This window comes from Bombina bombina, chromosome 6, assembly GCF_027579735.1.
Source record: "Bombina bombina isolate aBomBom1 chromosome 6, aBomBom1.pri, whole genome shotgun sequence".
NCBI classification, from domain to species: domain Eukaryota; kingdom Metazoa; phylum Chordata; class Amphibia; order Anura; family Bombinatoridae; genus Bombina; species Bombina bombina.
In genome coordinates this window covers 698,942,846-698,966,391 of record NC_069504.1, presented here as the reverse complement: position 1 = coordinate 698,966,391, position 23,546 = coordinate 698,942,846, and the positions used below count along the sequence as shown (strand labels likewise).

The window sequence follows — 23,546 nt, the reverse complement described above, 5'->3', positions numbered from 1 at the left end:
ATTTTAAACTGAACACACTTTATTACTGCAATTGCGAAAAAATATGAAGGAATTGTTCAAAATTCACCAAAATTTCACCACAGTGTCTTAAAGCCTTAAAAGTATTGCACACCAAATTTGGAAGCTTTAACCCTTAAAATAACGGAACCGGAGCCGTTTTTAACTTTAACCCCTTTACAGTCCCTGGTATCTGCTTTGCTGAGACCCAACCAAGCCCAAAGGGGAATACGATACCAAATGACGCCTTCAGAAAGTCTTTTCTATGTATCAGAGCTCCTCACACATGCGACTGCATGTCATGCCTCTCAAAAACAAGTGCGCAACACCGGCGCGAAAATGAGGCTCTGCCTATGATTTGGGAAAGCCCCTAAGAATAAGGTGTCTAAAACAGTGCCTGCCGATATATCTTATCAAAATACCCAGATTAAATGATTCCTCAAGGCTAAATATGTGTTAATAATGAATCGATTTAGCCCAGAAAAAGTCTACAGTCTTAATAAGCCCTTGTGAAGCCCTTATTTACTATCTTAATAAACATGGCTTACCGGATCCCATAGGGAAAATGACAGCTTCCAGCATTACATCGTCTTGTTAGAATGTGTCATACCTCAAGCAGCAAGAGACTGCTCACTGTTCCCCCAACTGAAGTTAATTCCTCTCAACAGTCCTGTGTGGAACAGCCATGGATTTTAGTAACGGTTGCTAAAATCATTTTCCTCATACAAACAGAAATCTTCATCTCTTTTCTGTTTCTGAGTAAATAGTACATACCAGCACTATTTTAAAATAACAAACTCTTGATTGAATAACAAAAACTACAGTTAAACACTAAAAAACTCTAAGCCATCTCCGTGGAGATGTTGCCTGTACAACGGCAAAGAGAATGACTGGGGTAGGCGGAGCCTAGGAGGGATCATGTGACCAGCTTTGCTGGGCTCTTTGCCATTTCCTGTTGGGGAAGAGAATATCCCACAAGTAAGGATGACGCCGTGGACCGGACACACCTATGTTGGAGAAACAAGATGTTACCGTAATTTGTTTTAAAATGTTAATGCTTGGCTTATATGTTCTCTATAGCAAGAGAACAGAAATATCTTGTAATGAAAAACTGTTTAGTGTCCCTTAAAAAAACAACAACAATCTCATCTATTTGACTGTAGAATTGTGTTGTTTGCAGGTATCCAGAACGCAGTATATGAATGCTCTCAGGACTTCGCACACCAACACTCAGTCTCCAGACAGTATAGAGCTGAAGATTCTTCCTAACAGCCAAACCCAGCTACTGAACAACAGGAACACAGAATCAGGTAGATCCTCTACAGAGCCTGGCTGGCTCAGATATAGCATACAATAAAAGTATAGAGGTTACCCACATGTGTACTTTATAATGAAGTTATTTCACAGCAGTTTTCAAGATAAACAATTATAGTCATGAAAGTCAAAACTAAACTTAAATTATTCAGAGCAATTTTAAGACTTTTTCAAATTTACTTTGTTCCTCTTGGTAGATTTTGTTGAAAAGCATACCTAGGTAGGCTGAGCAGCAATGCGCTACAAGGAGCTAGCTGTTGATTTGTGGCTACACCGATGCCTCTTGTCATTGGCTCATCAGATGTGTTCAGCTAGGTCCCAGTATTGCATGCTGCCTTGGAGCTGTCTTAAACTAGGTGTAAAGCATAGCATTGTACTGTTGCTTACATATAGCATTTTGCTTTACACATCAGACTGCTGGTCCCGAGCAGAACACACCACTGTTCCATTCAGCAGTGCTAGTCGCATGACTCGGAGGTGCAACTAGTGCCGCTGATTGAATCAGCAGCAGTTTTTGCTTGGGACCTACAGTGCTCTGTGGGTCCGAAACAGCACTGTTTAACTCCTTTGCTGGCGTTGAATGCACAGTAGTATAGGGTCGATAGTCTTAAAATGACATGTTCTAACTGTTATGGCCCTTTAGAGGTGAACGAGAGTGAAGGTTTGGTGTTTTTTTAGCTGTAGCACAGCACAGAGCCATAAAACTTTTTTCATAGGCTATGGTGATGACAAACATGTAGTGTGTAGATGCAAAGATTCTCTAATTTAACTTTGAAAAATAAAAATATAACACATACATTCAGCAGATATGAGATGGAGAAACATGCTGGGGCATTTGGTTCATATTTACATACTCTTAAAAGCCTTACCTAATTTTCGCAGGCATTCTTAAAACTATTTTAACCTTTTCTAACAGGACCCTTTTCACCTGTGAGGAGAACCCATTTTAAACATCAGTTTCAGAGCTTTTTCCTTGTTACCCGCACAAATCTTATGAGGTTTTATCTTGTCTTACCCAGCTAATACATAACATGTGAAACATCTTGTTCTCTTTTGGGACAACATTTCTTTATTCCTTTCTTAGAAAATGAAAGGTGGTTCCTGTTGGATGATCCTTCACTCTTAGTTCTTTCCACCTCAAGATGGACTTGACTAATCCCCTCCCCCACTTTTCCCTTACCTAATTTGGTAAGATTTTGTTGCTCTCCTGGCTGGCTACATTTTTTGAGGCAGGTTGGTGACCTCTTCCAGGTTTCCTCAGACTTTATTTTATATCTGACCAGCAAAATTGTCATCCACAATCTAGGTCGCCAAATGGGCAAGATGAAGAATGTGTCCATCGCAGGCGTTCTTGTAGATGAAATTTGAAAAGAAAGCTAGTCTGTCAAAAAGTATTTCTTTTGCAAGATGTACCGAGTCCACGGATTCATCCTAACTTGTGGGATATTGTCCTTCCTGACAGGAAGTAGCAAAGAGAGCACCACAGAAGAGCTGTCTATATAGCTCCCCCTTAACTCCACCCCCCCAGTCACTCTCTTTGCTGGCTCTAAGCAGGAAGGGTAAAGAGAAGAGGTGTTAAACTGTTAGTTTTATTTTATCTTCAATCAAGTGTTTGTTATTTTTAAATGGTACCGGTGTTGTACTATTTACTCTCAGGCAGGACATAGATGAAGATTTCTGCCTGGAGGAGGATGATCTTAGCATTTGTAACTAAGGTCCACTGCTGTTCCCACATGAGCTGAGGAGTACAGGAAATCTTCAGTGTGAGGAACGGTTTCTTGCTATACAGCAATGAGTTATGTTCAGTCATTTTTCCTGCAGAGACTGTGTTAACTCAGGCTGACAGTGTCCCCATTAGGGGAAGGGGAAACAGTAATCCTAGTGTTATCAGAGGTTTTTACTAGATTGCATAAAGGGTTAATTTTTTGTGGGCACTTGGTTTGTTATGTGAATTTGGGACAAACGTTTTTGTGTCTGGGAGTAACATTTTCTGTTTTATGGGACATTTGCTTGAGGGTTCTTTGGGGTTGTTTATAACCCACATGGCTTTCAGGCAGGGTTTGTTAGTTTTGTGTAGGCCCCAACAACATCGAGTGAGGTGGGCGCTGCCTACATTTACAAGCAGCAAGCAACTTCTCCTGAGGTCCTGAGAGTCTTCTGAGGGACTAATTGAAGCTTTAAACCCCATATTATCGCTTCCTAAGGGCAGGTAGGGCCACAGCAGAGCTGTGGCAAGGTGCTTTAGGGGTTTTTAACCGGTTTTAGACAATTATTAATCAGTTTTTCTCTTGTAAGGTGTATCCAGTCCACGGATCATCCATTACTTGTGGGATATTCTCATTCCCAACAGGAAGTTGCAAGAGGACACCCACAGCAGAGCTGTAATATAGCTCCTCCCTAACTGTCATAGCCAGTCATTCTCTTGCAACTCTCAACAAGCTAGGATGTTGTAGGAGAGAGTGGTTAAATATAGTTAGTTTATTTTCTTCAATCAAAAGTTTATTTTTAAATAGTACCGGAGTTGTGCTATTTTATCTCAGGCAGTAAATAGAAGAAGAATCTGCCTGAGGTTTCTATGATCTTAGCAGGTTGTAACTAAGATCCATTGCTATTCTCACATATGTCTGAGGGGATTACACAGATGAGGTAACTTCAGCGAGAGAATGGCGTGCAGTTTATTCTGCTATCATGTATGTGCAGTTATAATTTTTCTAGAGATGGAAAACACTAGAAAATGCTGCTGATACCGGATTAATGTAAGTTAAGCCTGAATACAGTGATTTAATAACGACTGGTATCATGCTTACTCTGAGGGGTAATACCCTTATGATATTGCAATATAAACGTTTGCTGGCATGATTAATCGTTTTTATATATGCATTGGTGATAAAACTTTATTGGGGCCTAGTTTTTTCCACATGGCTGGCTTAAATTTTGACTAGAAACAGTTTTACTGAGGCTTTCCACTGTTATAGTATAAAAGTTACAGTTGGTGCAGTTAAAATTACAAACTGTGACATCCAGCTTCCCTCAGGAGTCCCCTGTATGCTATAGGACATCTCTAAAGGGCTCAAAGGCTTTCCAAAGTCGTTTATTGGGGAAGGTAGGACCACAGCTTGCTGTGGCAGTTGGTTGTGACTGTTAAAAAACAAACAAAAAAAAAAGTCTATTTCGTTTTTTTTTTTTATCCGTTTTTTGAACTAAGGGGTTAATCATCCATTTGCAAGTGGATGCAATGCTATGCTAGCCTATTACATACACTGTAAAAATTTCGTTTGATTTACTGCATTTTTTCACTGTTTTTCAAATTCTGACAAAATTTGTTTCTCTTAAAGGCACAGTACCGTTTTTTATATTTGCTTGTTAACTTGATTTAAAGTGTTTTCCAAGCTTGCTAGTCTCATTGCTAGTCTGTATAAACATGTCTGACATAGAAGAAACTCCTTGTTCATTATGTTTAAAAGCCATGGTGGAACCCCTCTTAGAATGTGTTTCAAATGTACTGATTTCATTTTATGCAATAAAGATCATATTCTGTTTTTAAAAAAATTATCACCAGAGGAATCTGACGAGGGGAAAGTTATGCCGACTAACTCTCCCCACGTGTCAGACCCTTTGACTCCCGCCCAAGGGACTCCCGCTCAAATGGCGCCAAGTACATCTAGGGCGCCCATAGCGTTTACTTTGCAAGACATGGCGGCAGTCATGGATAATACACTGTCAGCGGTATTAGCCAGACTACCTGAACTTAGAGGTTAGCGAGATAGCTCTGGGGTGAGACAAAATGCAGAGCATACTGACGCTTTAAGAACCATGTCTGATACTGCCTCACAATATGCAGAAGCTGAGGAAGGAGAGCTTCAGTCAGTGGGTGATGTTAATGACTCAGGAAAGATACCTGATTCTAATATTTCTACATTTAAATTTAAGCTTGAACACCTCCGCGTGTTACTTAGGGAGGTTTTAGCTGCTCTGAATGACTGTGATACCATTACAGTGCCAGAGAAATTGTGTAAACTGTATAAATGCTTTGCAGTGCCGGAGTGTACTGATGTTTTTCCAATACCTAAAAGGTTTACAGAAATTATTAATAAGGAATGAGATAGACCAGGTGTGCCGTTCTCTTCCCCTCCTATTTTTAGAAAAATGTTTTCCAATAGACGCCACCACACGGGACTTATGGCAGACAGTCCCTAAGGTGGAGGGAGCAGTTTCTACTCTAGCAAAGCGTACTACTATCCCTGTCGAGGACAGTTGTGCTTTTTTAGAGCCAATGGATAAAAAATTAGGTTACCTTAAGAAAATATTTATTCAACAAGGTTTTATCCTACAGCCCATTGCATGCATTGCCCCTGTCGCTGCTGCTGCGGCGTACTGGTTTGAGTCTCTGGAAGAGGCTTTACAGGTAGAGACTCCATTGGATGACATACTTGGCAAACTTAGAGCACTTAAGCTAGCCAATTTATTTTATTTCTGATGCAATTGTTCATTTGAATAAACTAACGGCTAAGAATTCTGGTTTTGCTATACAGGCGCGCAGAGCGCTATGGCTTAAATCATGGTCAGCTGACGTGACTTTAAAATCTAAGCTACTTTACATTCCCTTCAAGGGGCAGACCCTATTCGGGCCTGGTTTGAAGGAGATTATTGCTGATATCACGGGAGGAAAAGGTTGTGCCCTTCCTCAGGACAGGTCCAAATCTAGGGCCAAACAGTCTAATTTTCGTGCCTTTCGAAACTTCAAGGCAGGTGCGGCATCAACTTCCTCTAATAATAAACAAGAGGGAACTTTTGCTCAATCCAAGACGGTCTGGAGACCAAACCACACCTGGAAAAAAGGTAAGCAGGTCAAAAAGCCTGCTGCTGCCTCTAAGACAGCATGAAGGAACGACCCCCTATCCGGTAACGGCTCTAGTAGGGGGCAGACTTTCACTCTTCGCCCAGGCGTGGGCAAGAGATGTTCAGGATCCCTGGGCGTTGGAAATTATATCCCAGGGATATCTTCTGGACTTCAAAGCTTCCCCCCAAAAGGGAGATTTCACCTTTCACAATTATCTGCAAACCAGATAAAGAGTGAGGCATTCTTACACTGTGTACGAGACCTCCTAGTTATGGGAGTGATCCATCCAGTTCCAAAGGAGGAAGAGGGTTTTCTCCAACATAGGTGTGTCCGGTCCACGGCGTCATCCTTACTTGTGGGATATTCTCTTCCCCAACAGGAAATGGCAAAGAGCCCAGCAAAGCTGGTCACATGATCCCTCCTAGGCTCCGCCTACCCCAGTCATTCTCTTTGCCGTTGTACAGGCAACATCTCCACGGAGATGGCTTAGAGTTTTTTAGTGTTTAACTGTAGTTTTTATTATTCAATCAAGAGTTTGTTATTTTGAAATAGTGCTGGTATGTACTATTTACTCAGAAACAGAAAAGAGATGAAGATTTCTGTTTGTATGAGGAAAATGATTTTAGCAACCGTCACTAAAATCCATGGCTGTTCCACACAGGACTGTTGAGAGCAATTAACTTCAGTTGGGGGAACAGTGAGCAGTCTCTTGCTGCTTGAGGTATGACACATTCTAACAAGACGATGTAATGCTGGAAGCTGTCATTTTCCCTCTGGGATCCGGTAAGCCATGTTTATTACGATTGTAAATAAGGGCTTCAAAAAGGGCTTATTAAGACTGTAGACTTTTTTTGGGCTAAATCGATTGATTATTAACACATATTTAGCCTTGAGGAATCATTTTATCTGGGTATTTTGATATAATAATATCGGCAGGCACTGTTTTAGACACCTTATTCTTTAGGGGCTTTCCCAAAGCATAGGCAGAGCCTCATTTTCGCGCCGGTGTTGCGCACTTGTTTTTGAGAGGCATGGCATGCAGTCGCATGTGAGAGGAGCTCTGATACTTAGAAAAGACTTTCTGAAGGCGTCATTTGGTATCGTATTCCCCTTGGGGCTTGGTTGGGTCTCAGCAAAGCAGATACCAGGGACTGTAAAGGGGTTAAAGTTCAAAACGGCTCCGGTTCCGTTATTTTAAGGGTTAAAGCTTCCAAATTTGGTGTGCAATACTTTTAAGGCTTTAAGACACTGTGGTGAAAATTTGGTGAATTTTGAACAATTCCTTCATGTTTTTTCGCATTTGCAGTAATAAAGTGTGTTCAGTTTAAAATTTAAAGTGACAGTAACGGTTTTATTTTAAAACGTTTTTTGTACTTGTTATCAAGTTTATGCCTGTTTAACATGTCTGAACTACCAGATAGACTGTGTTCTGAATGTGGGGAAGCCAGAATTCCTATTCATTTAAATAAATGTGATTTATGTGACAATGACAATGATGCCCAAGATGATTCCTCAAGTGAGGGGAGTAAGCATGGTACTGCATCATTCCCTCCTTCGTCTACACGAGTCTTGCCCACTCAGGAGGCCCCTAGTACATCTAGCGCGCCAATACTCCTTACTATGCAACAATTAACGGCTGTAATGGATAATTCTGTCAAAAACATTTTAGCCAAAATGAACACTTATCAGCGTAAGCGCGACTGCTCTGTTTTAGATACTGAAGAGCATGACGACGCTGATATTAATATTTCTGAAGGGCCCCTAACTCAGTCTGATGGGGCCAGGGAGGTTTTGTCTGAGGGAGAAATTACTGATTCAGGGAACATTTCTCAACAAGCTGAACCTGATGTGATTGCATTTAAATTTAAGTTGGAACATCTCCGCATTCTGCTTAAGGAGGTATTATCCACTCTGGATGATTGTGACAAGTTGGTCATCCCAGAGAAACTATGTAAAATGGACAAGTTCCTAGAGGTGCCGGGGCTCCCAGAAGCTTTTCCTATACCCAAGCGGGTGGCGGACATTGTTAATAAAGAATGGGAAAGGCCCGGTATTCCTTTCGTCCCTCCCCCCATATTTAAAAAATTGTTTCCTATGGTCGACCCCAGAAAGGACTTATGGCAGACAGTCCCCAAGGTCGAGGGAGCGGTTTCCACTTTAAACAAACGCACCACTATACCCATAGAGGATAGTTGTGCTTTCAAAGATCCTATGGATAAAAAATTAGAAGGTTTGCTTAAAAAGATGTTTGTTCAGCAGGGTTACCTTCTACAACCAATTTCATGCATTGTCCCTGTCGCTACAGCCGCATGTTTCTGGTTCGATGAGCTGATAAAGGCGGTCGACAGTGATTCTCCTCCTTATGAGGAGATTATGGACAGAATCAATGCTCTCAAATTGGCTAATTCTTTCACCCTAGACGCCACTTTGCAATTGGCTAGGTTAGCGGCTAAGAATTCTGGGTTTGCTATTGTGGCGCGCAGAGCGCTTTGGTTGAAATCTTGGTCGGCTGATGCGTCTTCCAAGAACAAGCTACTTAACATTCCTTTCAAGGGGAAAACGCTGTTTGGCCCTGACTTGAAAGAGATTATCTCGGATATCACTGGGGGTAAGGGCCACGCCCTTCCTCAGGATCGGCCTTTCAAGGCAAAAAATAAACCTAATTTTCGTCCCTTTCGTAGAAACGGACCAGCCCAAAGTGCTACGTCCTCTAAGCAAGAGGGTAATACTTCTCAAGCCAAGCCAGCTTGGAGACCAATGCAAGGCTGGAACAAGGGAAAGCAGGCCAAGAAACCTGCCACTGCTACCAAGACAGCATGAAATGTTGGCCCCCGATCCGGGACCGGATCTGGTGGGGGGCAGACTCTCTCTCTTCGCTCAGGCTTGGGCAAGAGATGTTCTGGATCCTTGGGCGCTAGAAATAGTCTCCCAAGGTTATCTTCTGGAATTCAAGGGACTTCCCCCAAGGGGGAGGTTCCACAGGTCTCAGTTGTCTTCAGACCACATAAAAAGACAGGCATTCTTACATTGTGTAGAAGACCTGTTAAAAATGGGAGTGATTCATCCCGTTCCATTAAGAGAACAAGGGATGGGGTTCTACTCCAATCTGTTTATAGTTCCCAAAAAAGAGGGAACGTTCAGACCAATCTTAGATCTCAAGATCTTAAACAAGTTTCTCAAGGTTCCATCGTTCAAGATGGAAACCATTCGAACTATTCTTCCTTCCATCCAGGAAGGTCAATTCATGACCACGGTGGATTTAAAGGATGCGTATCTACATATTCCTATCCACAAGGAACATCATCGGTTCCTGAGGTTCGCATTCCTGGACAAACATTACCAGTTCGTGGCGCTTCCTTTCGGATTAGCCACTGCTCCAAGGATTTTCACAAAGGTACTAGGGTCCCTTCTAGCTGTGCTAAGACCAAGGGGCATTGCTGTAGTACCTTACTTGGACGACATTCTGATTCAAGCGTCGTCCCTTCCTCAAGCAAAGGCTCACACGGACATTGTCCTGGCCTTTCTCAGATCTCACGGATGGAAAGTGAACGTGGAAAAGAGTTCTCTATCTCCGTCAACAAGGGTTCCCTTCTTGGGAACAATAATAGACTCCTTAGAAATGAGGATTTTTCTGACAGAGGCCAGAAAAACAAAACTTCTAGACTCTTGTCGGATACTTCATTCCGTTCCTCTTCCTTCCATAGCTCAGTGCATGGAAGTGATCGGGTTGATGGTAGCGGCAATGGACATAGTTCCTTTTGCACGCATTCATCTAAGACCATTACAACTGTGCATGCTCAGTCAGTGGAATGGGGACTATACAGACTTGTCTCCGAAGATACAAGTAAATCAGAGGACCAGAGACTCACTCCGTTGGTGGCTGTCCCTGGACAACCTGTCACGAGGGATGACATTCCGCAGACCAGAGTGGGTCATTGTCACGACCGACGCCAGTCTGATGGGCTGGGGCGCGGTCTGGGGATCCCTGAAAGCTCAGGGTCTTTGGTCTCGGGAAGAATCTCTTCTACCGATAAATATTCTGGAACTGAGAGCGATATTCAATGCTCTCAAGGCTTGGCCTCAGCTAGCGAGGGCCAAGTTCATACGGTTTCAATCAGACAACATGACAACTGTTGCGTACATCAACCATCAGGGGGGAACAAGGAGTTCCCTGGCGATGGAAGAAGTGACCAAAATCATTCTATGGGCGGAGTCTCACTCCTGCCACCTGTCTGCTATCCACATCCCAGGAGTGGAAAATTGGGAAGCGGATTTTCTGAGTCGTCAGACATTGCATCCGGGGGAGTGGGAACTCCATCCGGAAATCTTTGCCCAAGTCACTCAGCTGTGGGGCATTCCAGACATGGATCTGATGGCCTCTCGTCAGAACTTCAAAGTTCCTTGCTACGGGTCCAGATCCAGGGATCCCAAGGCGGCTCTAGTGGATGCACTAGCAGCACCTTGGACCTTCAAACTAGCTTATGTGTTCCCGCCGTTTCCTCTCATCCCCAGGCTGGTAGCCAGGATCAATCAGGAGAGGGCGTCGGTGATCTTGATAGCTCCTGCGTGGCCACGCAGGACTTGGTACGCAGATCTGGTGAATATGTCATCGGCTCCTCCTTGGAAGCTACCTTTGAGACGAGACCTTCTTGTTCAGGGTCCGTTCGAACATCCGAATCTGGTTTCACTCCAGCTGACTGCTTGGAGATTGAACGCTTGATCTTATCGAAGCGAGGATTCTCAGATTCTGTTATTGATACTCTTGTTCAGGCCAGAAAGCCTGTAACTAGAAAGATTTACCACAAAATTTGGAAAAAATATATCTGTTGGTGTGAATCTAAAGGATTCCCTTGGGACAAGGTTAAGATTCCTAGGATTCTATCCTTCCTTCAAGAAGGATTGGAAAAAGGATTATCTGCAAGTTCCCTGAAGGGACAGATTTCTGCCTTGTCTGTGTTACTTCACAAAAAGCTGGCCGCTGTGCCAGATGTTCAAGCCTTTGTTCAGGCTCTGGTTAGAATTAAGCCTGTTTACAAACCTTTGACTCCTCCTTGGAGTCTCAATTTAGTTCTTTCAGTTCTTCAGGGGGTTCCGTTTGAACCCTTGCATTCCGTTGATATTAAGTTATTATCTTGGAAAGTTTTGTTTTTAGTTGCAATTTCTTCTGCTAGAAGAGTTTCAGAATTATCTGCTCTGCAGTGTTCTCCTCCTTATCTGGTGTTCCATGCAGATAAGGTGGTTTTACGTACTAAACCTGGTTTTCTTCCAAAAGTTGTTTCTAACAAAAACATTAACCAGGAGATTATCGTACCTTCTCTGTGTCCGAAACCAGTTTCAAAGAAGGAACGTTTGTTGCACAATTTGGATGTTGTTCGCGCTCTAAAATTCTATTTAGATGCTACAAAGGATTTTAGACAAACATCTTCCTTGTTTGTTGTTTATTCCGGTAAAAGGAGAGGTCAAAAAGCAACTTCTACCTCTCTCTCTTTTTGGATTAAAAGCATCATCAGATTGGCTTACGAGACTGCCGGACGGCAGCCTCCCGAAAGAATCACAGCTCATTCCACTAGGGCTGTGGCTTCCACATGGGCCTTCAAGAACGAGGCTTCTGTTGATCAGATATGTAGGGCAGCGACTTGGTCTTCACTGCACACTTTTACCAAATTTTACAAGTTTGATACTTTTGCTTCTTCTGAGGCTATTTTTGGGAGAAAGGTTTTGCAAGCCGTGGTGCCTTCCATTTAGGTGACCTGATTTGCTCCCTCCCTTCATCCGTGTCCTAAAGCTTTGGTATTGGTTCCCACAAGTAAAGATGACGCCGTGGACCGGACACACCTATGTTGGAGAAAACAGAATTTGTTTACCTGATAAATTAATTTCTCCAACGGTGTGTCCGGTCCACGGCCCGCCCTGGTTTTTTTAATCAGGTCTGATAATTTATTTTCTTTAACTACAGTCACCACGGTACCATATGGTTTCTCCTATGCAAATATTCCTCCTTAACGTCGGTCGAATGACTGGGGTAGGCGGAGCCTAGGAGGGATCATGTGACCAGCTTTGCTGGGCTCTTTGCCATTTCCTGTTGGGGAAGAGAATATCCCACAAGTAAGGATGACGCCGTGGACCGGACACACCGTTGGAGAAAGTAATTTATCAGGTAAACATAAATTCTGTTTTTACTCAAATCTGTTTGTGGTTCCCAAAGAAGAGGGAACCTTCAGACCGATTTTGGATCTAAAGATCTTAAACAAATTCCTCAAAGTTCCGTCGTTCAAGATGGAAACTATTCGTACCATCCTACCACTGATCCAGGAGGGTCAATATATGACTACAGTGGATCTAAAGGATGCTTATCTTCACATTCCAGTACACAAAGATCATCATCGGTTTCTCAGGTTTGCCTTTCAAGACAGGCATTACCAGTTGTAGCTCTTCCCTTTGGATTAGCTACAGCCCCAAGAATCTTTACAAAGGTTCTAGGGTCGCTTTTGGCGGTCCTAAGGCCGCAGGGCATAGCAGTAGCCCCTTATTTAGACGACATCTTGATACAGGCGTCAAACTTCCAAATTGCCAAGTCTCATACGGACGTAGTGCTGGCATTTCTGAGGTCGCATGGGTGGAAAGTGAACGAGGAAAAGTGTTCTCTATCCCCACTCACAAGAGTTTCCTTTCTAGGGACTCTGATAGATTCTGTAGAAATTAAAATTTACCTTGACGGAGTCCAGGTTATCAAAGCTTCTAAATTCCTGTCGGGTTCTTTATTCCATTCTGCTCCCTTTGGTGGCTCAGTGTATGGAAGTAATCGGCTTAATGGTAGCGGCAATGGACATAGTGCCGTTTGCACGCTTACATCTCAGACCGCTGCAACTATGCAGGCTCAGTCAGTGGAGCGGGGATTACACAGATTTGGCCCCTCAACTGAATCTGGACCAAGAGACCAGGGATCCTCTTCCCTGGTGGCTATCTCTGGTCCATCTGTCCAAAGGTATGACCTTCGCAGGCCAGATTGGACTATTGTAACAACAAATGCCAGCCTTCTAGGTTGGGGTGCAGTCTGGAACTCCCTGAAGGCTCAGGGATCGTGGACTCAGGAGGAATCTCTCCTTCCAATAAATATTCTGGAACTAAGAGCGATATTCAAGGCTCTTCAGGTTTGGCCTCAGTTAGCAACTCTGAGGTACATCAGATTTCAGTCGGTCAACATCACGACTGTAGCTTACATCAACCATCGAGGGGGAACAAGAAGTTCCCTAGAGATGTTAGAAGTTTCAAAAATAATTCACTGGGCAGAGATTCACTCTTGCCACCTATCAGCTATCCATATCTCAGGTGTAGAGCACTGGGAGGCGGATTTTCTAAGTCATCAGACTTTTCATCCGGGAGAGTGGGAACTCCATCCGGAGGTATTTGCACAACTGATTCTCCGTTGGGGCAAACCAGAACTGGATCTCATGGCGTCTCGCCAGAACGCCAAGCTTCCGTGTTACGGATCCAGGTCCAGGGATCCCAAGGCGACACTGATAGATACTCTAGCAGCGCCCTGGTCTTTCAACCTGGCTTATGTGTTTCCACCGTTTCCTCTGCTCCCTCGACTGATTGCCAAGATCAAGCAGGAGAGAGCATCGGTGATTCTGATAGCACCTGCGTGGCCACGCAGGACCTGGTATGCAGATCTAGTGGACATGTCATCCTTTCCACCATGGTCTCTGCCTCTGAGACAGGACCTTATACTTCAGGGTCCTTTCAACCATCCAAATCTAATTTCTCTGAGGCTGACTGCCTGGAGATTGAATGCTTGATTTTATCAAAGCGTGGCTTCTCCGAGTCAGTTATTGATACCTTAATACAGGCACGAAAGCCTGTCACCAGGAAAATTTACCATAAGGTATGGTGTAGATATCTTTATTGGTGTGAATCCAAGGGTTACTCATGGAGTAAGGTCAGGATTCCTAGGATTTTATCTTTTCTCCAAGAAGGTTTGGAAAAAGGATTGTCAGCTAGTTTCTTAAAGGGACAGATTTTTGCTCTGTCTATTCTTTTGCACTAGCGTCTAGCAGATGTTCCAGATGTTCAGGCATTTTGTCAGGCTTTAGTTTGAATCAAGCCTGTGTTTAAACCTGTTGCTCCACCATGGAGCTTAAACTTGGTTCTTAAGGTTCTTCAAGGAGTTCCGTTTGAACCTCTTCATTCCATAGATATCAAACTTTTATCTTGGAAAGTTCTTTTTTTTTTTTTTGGTAGCTATTTCCTCGGCTCGTAGAGTCTCTGAGCTATCTGCCTTACAATGTGATTCTCCTTATCTGATTTTTCATACGGATAAGGTAGTCCTGCGTACCAAACCTGGGTTCTTACCTAAGGTGGTATCTAACAAGAATATCAATCAAGAGATTGTGGTTCCATCCTTATGTTACACAATCTGGATGTGGTCTGTGCTTTAAAGTTTTACTTACAAGCTACTAAAGATTTTCGTCAAACATCTGCTTTGTTTGTTGTCTACTCTGGACAGAGGAGAGGTCAAAAGGCTTTGGCAACCTCTCTTTCTTTTTGGCTAAGAAGCTTAATCTGCTTAGCCTATGAGACTGCTGGACAGCAGCCTCCTGAAAGGATTACAGCTCATTCCACTAGAGCTGTGGCTTCCACTTGGGCCTTTAAAAATGAGGCTTCTGTTGAACAGATTTGCAAGGCGGCGACTTGGTCTTCGCTTCATACTTTTTCAAAATTTTACAAATTTGATAATTTTGCTTCTTCGGAGGCTATATTTGGGAGAGAGGTTTTACAGGCAGTGGTTCCTTCCATTTAAGTCCCTGCCTTGTCCCTCCCTTCATCCGTGTACTTAAGCTTTGGTATTGGTATCCCACAAGTAATGGATGATCCGTGGACTGGATACACCTTACAAGAGAAAACACAATTTATGCTTACCTGATAAATGTATTTCTCTTGTGGTGTATCCAGTCCACGGCCCGCCCTGTCATTTTAAGGCAGGTAATTTTTAAATTTAAACTACAGTAACTACTACACCCTATGGTTCCTCCTTTCTCGGCTTGTTTTCGGTCGAATGCCTGGCTATGACAGTTAGGGGAGGAGCTATATTACAGCTCTGCTGTGGATGTCCTCTTGCAACTTCCTGTTGGAAATGAGAATATCCCACAAGTAATGGATGATCCGTGGACTGGATACACCACAAGAGAAATAAATTTATCAGGTAAGCATAAATTGTCTTTTTTTCATTTGGGGGTCTATTGCTTTTTTACTTGTGGTGCAATCCTTCTAAAGCTTAGTGGGTACACTGTTAAAATTTCGGAATTTTTGAAGCAATTTTAACCTGTTATGCAGTTTGTGTATGCCTTTTTTTCTCTTAAAGGTACAGTACCGTTTTTGCAAATTGTGTTTTTTTCATTAAATTGTTTTCCAAGCTTGCTTGCTTCATTACTAGCCTGTTAAACATGTCTAACACTGAGGAAACTCATTGTTCAATTTGTTTAGAAGCCATTGTGGAACCCCCTCTAAGAATGTGTCCCAAATGTACTGATATGTCTATAAATTGCAAACAGCATATTTTGACTTATAAGAATTTGGCATTAAATGATTCTCAGACAGAAGGAAATCAGGTTTCGCCATCTAGTTCTCCCCAAGTGTCACAACCAGTTACGCCCGCACAAGCGACGCCAAGTACTTCTAGTGCATCTAATTCTTTCACCTTGCAAGATATGGCTTCAGTTATGAATACTACCCTCACAGAGGTTTTATCTAAACTGCCAGGGTTGCAAGGGAAGCGCAGTAGCTCTGGGTTAAGATTAAATGCTGAGCCTTCTGACGCTTTAGTAGCCGTATCCGATATTCCCTCACAATGTTCTGAGGTAGGGATGAGGGATTTGCTGTCTGAGGGAGAGATTTCTGATTTAGGAAAGATGTTCCCTCTGAAAGATTCAGATATGACGGCATTTAAATTTAAGCTAGAGCACCTCCGTTTATTGCTCAGGGAGGTTTTAGCTACTCTGGATGATTGTGACCCTATTGTCGTTCCAGAGAAATTGTGTAAAATTTACTAATATTTAGAGGTTCCTGTTTTTCCAGTCCCTAAGAGGATTTCGGACATTGTTACTAAGGAGTGGGATAGACCAGGTATTCCTTTCGCTCCCCCTCCTGTTTTTAAGAAAATGTTCCCTATTTCTGACACCATAAAGGACTCATGGCAGACGGTCCTTAAGGTGGAGGGAGCTATTTCTACTCTGGCTAAGCTTACAACTATACCTATTGAAGACAGTTGTGCTTTCATTGATCCTATGGATAAAAAGTTAGAGGGTCTCCTAAAGGGAGACTCCACTAGATGATATTTTGGACAGAATTAAGGCCCTTAAGTTGGCTAATTCTTTTATTACAGACGCCGCTTTTCATCTTGCTAAGTTAGCGGCAAAGAATTAAGTTTTTTGCCATTTTAGCGTGAAGATTGTTATGGCTTAAGTCCTGGTCAGCTGATGTGTCATCTAAATATAAGCTTTTGACCATCCCTTTCAAAGGTAAGACCCTATTCGGGCCTGCACTGAAAGAGATCATTTCAGACATCACTGGAGGGAAGGGTCATGCCCTCCCTCAAGATAAGTCAAATAAGACAAGGACCAAACAAAATAATTTTAGATCCTTTCGAAACTTCAAGGGTGGTCCCGCTTCCTCTTCCCCTGCTGCAAAGCAAGAGGGGAACTTTGCTCAATCCAAGCCAACCTGGAGACCTAACCAGGCTTGGAACAAGGGTAAACAGGCCAAAAAGCCTGCTGCTGCCACTAAGACAGCATGAAGGGGTAGCCCCTGATCCAGGACCGGATCAAGTAGGGGGCAGACTTTTTCTCTTTGCTCAGGCCTGGGCAAGAGACATTCAGGACTCCTGGGCCGTAGAAATTGTAACCCAGGGGTATCTCCTAGATTTCAAAGATTCACCTCCAAGGGGGAGATTCCATCTTTCTCAATTGTCTGTAAAAAAGACAAAAAGATAGACGTTCTTACGCTGTGTAGAAGACCTTTTTACCATGGGAGTGATCTGCCCAGTTCCGAAAACAGAACAGAGCAAGGTTTCTACTCCAATCTGTGGTTCCCAAAAAAGAGGGAACCTTCAGACCAATTCTAGATCTCAAGATCCTAAACCAATTCCTAAGAGTTCCATCCTTCAAGATGGGGACCATTCGGACTATTTTACCAATGATCCAGGAGGGTCAATATATGACTACCGTGGATCTAAAGGATGCGTATCTACACATTCCTATCCACAAAGATCATCACCATTTCTTCAGGTTTGCCTTTCTGGACAGGCATTACCAGTTTGTGGCTCTTCCCTTCCAGTTGGCCACTGCGCCAAGAATCTTCACAAGGGTGCTAGGGTCCCTTCTGGCGGTCCTAAGGCCGAGGGGCATAGCAGTGGCGCCTTATCTAGACGACATCTTAATTCAAGCATCGACTTTCCAACTTGCCAAGTCTCAAACGGACTTAGTGTTGGCCTTTCTAAGATTCCCATTCCTGGGAACTCTGATAGATTCGGTGGACATGTAAATATTTCTGACGGAGGTCAGGAAATGAAAGATTTTAACCACCTGCCGAGCTCTTCATTCCATTCCTCGGCCGTCAGTGGCTCAGTGTATGGAGGTAATCGGACTTATGGTAGCGGCAATGGACATAGTTCCGTTTGCTTGCTTGCATCTCAGACCACTGCAACTATGCATGCTCAAACAGTGGAATGGGGATTATGCAGATTTATCTCCTTAGATAAATCTGGTTCAAGAGACCAGAGACTCTTCTTTGGTGGTTGTCACAGGATCACCTGTCCAGGGTAATGTGTTTCCGCAGGCCAGCGTGGGTTATTGTGACGACGGACGCCAGCTTACTGGGCTGGGATGCAGTCTGGAATTTCCTGAAAGCACAGGGTTTGTGGACTCAGGAGGAGGCCCTCCTACCGATAAATATTCTGGAATTAAGAGCGATATTCAATGCTCTTCAGGCGTGGCCTCAGCTGGCTTCGGCCAGATTCATTAGGTTTGTCGGACAACATCACGACTGTAGCTTATATCAATCATCAGGGGGAACAAGGAGTTCCTTGGCGATGATAGAAGTTTCCAGGATAATCCGATGGGCAGAGGCTCACTCTTGCCATCTATCAGCGATCTATATCCCAGGGGTGGAGAACTGAGAGGCAGATTTTCTAAGTCAGACTTTTCATCCGGGGGAGTGGGAGCTCCATCCGGAGGTGTTTGCTCAACTGGTTCAGCTATGGGGCACACCAGAATTGGATCTGATGGCGTCTTGTCAGAACGCCAAACTTCCTTGTTACGGATCCAGGTCAAGGGATCCTCAGGCAGTACTGATAGATGCTCTAGCAGTACCCTGGTCGTTCAAACTGGCTTATGTGTTTCCACCATTCCCTCCCCAGAATCAAACAGGAGAGAGCTTCTGTGATTTTGATAGCACCTGCGTGACCACGCCGGACTTGGTATGCAGACTTGGTGGACATGTCATCTCTGCCACCATGGACTCTGCCACTGAGACGGGACCTTTTTGATTCAAGGTCCATTCAAGCATCCAAATCTAATTTCTCTGCAACTGACTGCTTGGAGATTGAACGCTTGATTTTATCAAAGCGGGGTTTCTCTGAGTCGGTCATAGATACCTTGATTCAGGCTCGAAAGCACGTCACCAGGAAGATCTATCATAAGATATGGCGTAAATATCTTTTTTGGTGCGAATCCAAAGGCTACTCATGGAGTAAGATCAGGATTCCTAGGATTTTGTCTTTTCTCCAAGAAGGATTGTAGAAAGGATTGCCCACTAGTTCCTTAAAGGAACAGATATCTGCTTTGTCTATTCTGTTGCACAACCGTCTGGTAGATGTCCCAGACGTTCGGGTTTTTTGTCAGGCTATAGTTAGAATTAAGCCTGTGTTTAAACCTGTTGCTCCTCCATGGAGTCTAAATATAGTTCTTAAAGTTCTTCAGGGGGTTCTGTTTGAACCTATGCATTCCATAGATGTTGAGCTTCTATCTTGGAAAGTTTTGTTTCTAGTTGCTATCTCTTCAGCTCGAAGAGTTTCTGAACTATCTGCATTACAATGTGACTCGCCATATCTTGTTTTCCATGCTGATAAGGTGGTTTTGCGTACCAAACCTGGGTTCCTCCCTAAGGTTGTTTCTAACAGGAATATCAATCAGGAAATTGTTGTTCCTTCTCTGTGTCCTAATCCTTCTTCTAAGAAGGAACGTCTGTTGCACAACTTGGATGTGGTTCGTGCCTTGTAGTTTTATTTGCAGGCAACCAAAGATTTTCGCCAATCGTCTTCTTTGTTGTCTATGCTGGAAAGCGTAGAGGTCAAAAGGCTACGGCTACCTCTCTTTCCTTTTGGCTGAAAAGCATCATCCGTTTGGCTTATGATACTGCTGGACAGCAGCCTCCTGAAAGAATTACAGCTCACTCCACTAGAGCGGTGGCTTCCACATGGGCTTTTAAAAATTATGCTTCTGTTGAACAGATTTGTAAGGCTGCGACTTGGTCTTCGCTTCATACCTTTTCCAAATTTGATACTTTTGCTTCTTCTGAAGATGTTTTTGGGAGAGAGGTTTTGCAAGCAGTGGTGACTTCAGTTTAGGTTCCTTTCTTGTCCCTCCCTTCATCCGTGTCCTAAAGCTTTGGTATTGGTATCCCACAAGTTAAGATGAATTCGTGGACTCGGTACATCTTGCAAAAGAAAACAAAATTTATGCTTACCTGATAAATTTCTTTCTTTTGCGATGTACCGAGTCAACGGCCCGCCCTGTCTATTCAAGGCAGATAGTATTTTTTATGTAAACTTCAGTCACCTCTGCACCTTATAGTTTCTCCTTTTCTTCTTTGGCCTTCAGTCGAATGACTGGGGGGTGGAGTTAAGGGGGGAGCTATATAGACAGCTCTGCTGTGGTGCTCTCTTTGCTACTTCCTGTCAGGAAGGACAATATCCCACAAGTTAGGATGAATCCGTGGACTCTGTACATCGCAAAAGAAAGAAATTTATCAGGTAAGCATAAATTTTGTTTCCTTTGCCTGTTCTTTACAGGAACATATTTGATCCAGATAAAAACAGATTCCAGCAAAATGGGGGGGGGGGGGCGGCAACTTGTCAGGGGCAGTATATACAAGAAAAATGGAATCTGGAAGAATCTACTTTTCCTTCAAACATTGTGGCATTGCAGCATTTTTTGAGAAAATCTGCATCGTCAATCTGTAAAGAAACTTAGACAACAAGACAGCAATTTTCTGTTTATCTTTTTTTTCGTGGGGGGGGGATAGTCAAGTGGTATACAAGGTCAGGTCAGGTCATTTGGGTTCAGTTATGCAGACAGTTTAACAGCAGTACATTGTCCTTCAAATCTGAACTATGAAGCAGCTAGCCTAAAGAGGCCTAGTCTGTCTGACAGAATGTCAATTCAATAAAATAACAGAAAAATTGTTGTCAGGTGTGGTTATGATAGTGTCTGACAGGAATTACTTATGGGGGTGGATGATTTTTCTCACGTGAAATTCAAACTTATTTATATTATCCTCACAATTTCTTTGATTACTTAACTACTGTGTAGGTTCATAGGGAAAGGCCATGGTAACTACTGCTCCGACAACTGCCAATAACTATCTTGGATGAATCCAAAATTCTTTACACATAAAAAATGTACTTAGTGCTCTTGTTTCTAAATGGTTAAGGTTACAACTAGGAATGTGCAAATATTTGGAATTCGTTTCACTAAGTGAAACAAATTCCAAAAATGGCCACTGTCTGCAGCATTTCATTAATTTTAGTGAGTGAAATTGCAAATCCAAATAATTCTTAATATTTACACATCCCTAGTTACAACAGCTTCAGTTTAGTCTAGGATGTCTCATCTAATTGGATGGTGCAATCTTTTCAATTTTTTGCATGATGATTTTCAGTAAGGTTTACATTTTAGCACTTTAAAAGTACTAGTTTCTTTTGTAAAATGATGATGATCCACATTCCATAACATATGGGATATATCCCCCCCACTAATAGGAGGTCAAGAACCCATATCAGAGCTTAAAATCCCTCCCATCGCTCTGCTTGTTGGCCTTGTAGGAGTTGGTTGAGAATAGAGGTTGTTCCAGCTACTTGCTTATGGATTACAAATCTTGAGCTTAGACCCATGTGAGACCCTGGGGAGTATCATTTACAAAGAAGACAGAAAGAAAGAAAAAAAAACACAGCAGCTGAATGATACAGGGACATAGGAATACCTTGTTATGTGCACAGTATTTCCCAAATGGGACTTCAGCCATAACTACCCTCAAGCGTTGCTGGGACTCATTCCTAGTCTCTCCCTGAGGGACTTGGGTATATCCTACTGCAATACTCAATACCTGCACTGGATGGATTTACACAGCCCAGAGGCTACTTGTAGGGGGTGACTTGGCTTGTTCTCCTCGTGACACACTTTTCTTCCTATCAGGTTCCTACCGGTCCTATCATTATTCTGAACATAGTCAGGGGAAGCCTGTGACCCTTTGCAGCCCTCTGGCAACTCTGGGGATACTTTTAGGGGCATTTTTGATAAGGTGTATAGCCCTTTAAGAAAACCACCATCTGCTTAGTGCAGTGAGCGATTCAGTAGAGGAAGCTCCGGTTATGCTGGGGAACATGGTGTTAGTAGTTTCTCCCTGAGTGACAGGTACTGGGCATAAACCCTCAAATTAATGTTTTTACTCCTGAAGTTAAAAATAACATGTACAAAATAGTGAGTTTGTTTTGTGTCTGTCCCCAGACGTAAATATGGTAATTTAACTCAGTCTCCTGAGGTAATGTGCAAAATAATTCTGGTGCTGACAACTTAAAGGCTCAGATTTCATAACTTCTTCTAGGCATGTGTTTTTTGCAAGGACCTCTCGGCAGCTATACACCTCAGCATATTCTTATGTTATCTACAGTGTTCCCAATTTATTATAATATGTGCAATTATATATTGTACTGAACATAATGACATATGGTTCCATTATCATTTCTTATAATTATCTGCACTGCTATTACTTGTTAATAAGTTAAAGGGACATGAAACCCCAAAAATTATTTCATGATTTAGAAAGAGCTTGCAATTTTAAACCGCTTTCTAATTTACTTCTATTATCTAATTTGCTTTATATCCTTTGCTGAAAAGCATATCTAGATAGGCTCAGTTGCTGATGATTGGTGGCTGCACATAAATGTCTTGTGTGATTGGCTCACCCATGTTTATTGCTATTTCTTTAACATAGGATAGCTAATGAATGAAGCGAATTACGTAATAGAAGTATATTGAAAAGTTGTTTAAGATTTTTTTCTCTACCTGAATCATAAAAGAAAAATCTTGGGTTTAGTGTCCCTTTAATAAAGGATTGTACTCCCATCATTGCCAGGGGATGTAAACAGATAGTTTATATTTTTTATGTTAGTCTGCATTTTATATACTGTTGTACATTGTATGCTCTTTGGAAGATTATTTGCAATAATGTACCTCATGTGGGTTATGTACACAATTATGGTTATCGTTAGAAGCTGTTTGTGTTCAGCAGCACACATAATGATATAACATAGGCAGAACTTCTGTCCCTGTAGATACGCAATTCATTATATGTCATATGCTATTAGTGCACATAATTCTAATGCCCCTCTAGGTATATACGTTTCATGCATTGTACTCTACATGTTTAATTCCAAATGCAGTTGTGCAGGATTTATCTGTATTTTTGGAACAACAATGGAGCTCCTTTAGATACCTATATTATGTGTAATTTATAGCTAGGCACCAAGCTTTTATCATGCAGACACTAAACATTGATTTCTAATTTATTTTTTCCTAGGAAGTTGGCTAAACTTCCTGAGGTTCAGAATTTTGTTCAGGCGTTAGAATTAGGCCAATTGTGACTCCTATTTCTCCACCCCGGAATCTGAATCTACTTTTCTCTGTGTATTACAAGGTTCTTCTTTTTAAACCAATGCATCCATTGATATCTACTATTATCATTCTTTTCAGAAAGGAGGGTTTCTGAGTTGTTAACCTTGTTTTGTGATTATCCATTTCTAATTATTCACACGGAGAAGGCTATACTTTATACCACATATCTAAGGAAACTGTCTTGCCTTCTTATTGTTTATACAAGAACACTCAATGGTAAACCGTTGTCTAGATTGAATGTCGATGCTTATGCTACAGAGTTGACAAATTGGAGGAAGACAAGATTGTCTGTTTTTCCACAGGGGACACAGTTTTTTTTCCTCCTTCAAAGATACAATTTTGCCTTGGATGTTCAAGTGTAGTGCTACAGACTTTGAGCTAAAAAAAGTGGTGACCCTAGAAGGATTCAGGGCTTATTCTACACAGGCAGTCTCAACCTCCAGGGCAGT

At 42.5% G+C, this 23,546-nt stretch overlaps 1 protein-coding gene across 1 annotated transcript in view; it reads left to right on the top strand.

Annotated features, from left to right (window-relative positions):
• Positions 1-23,546, top strand: part of CNNM3 (cyclin and CBS domain divalent metal cation transport mediator 3) — a 91,759-nt gene that overhangs the window by 64,975 nt on the left and 3,238 nt on the right. Inside the window, exon 7 of the mRNA XM_053717816.1 lies at positions 1,178-1,307. Within this exon, the coding sequence (XP_053573791.1) occupies positions 1,178-1,307 (130 nt within the window). The remainder of the gene's footprint in view (positions 1-1,177; positions 1,308-23,546) is intronic.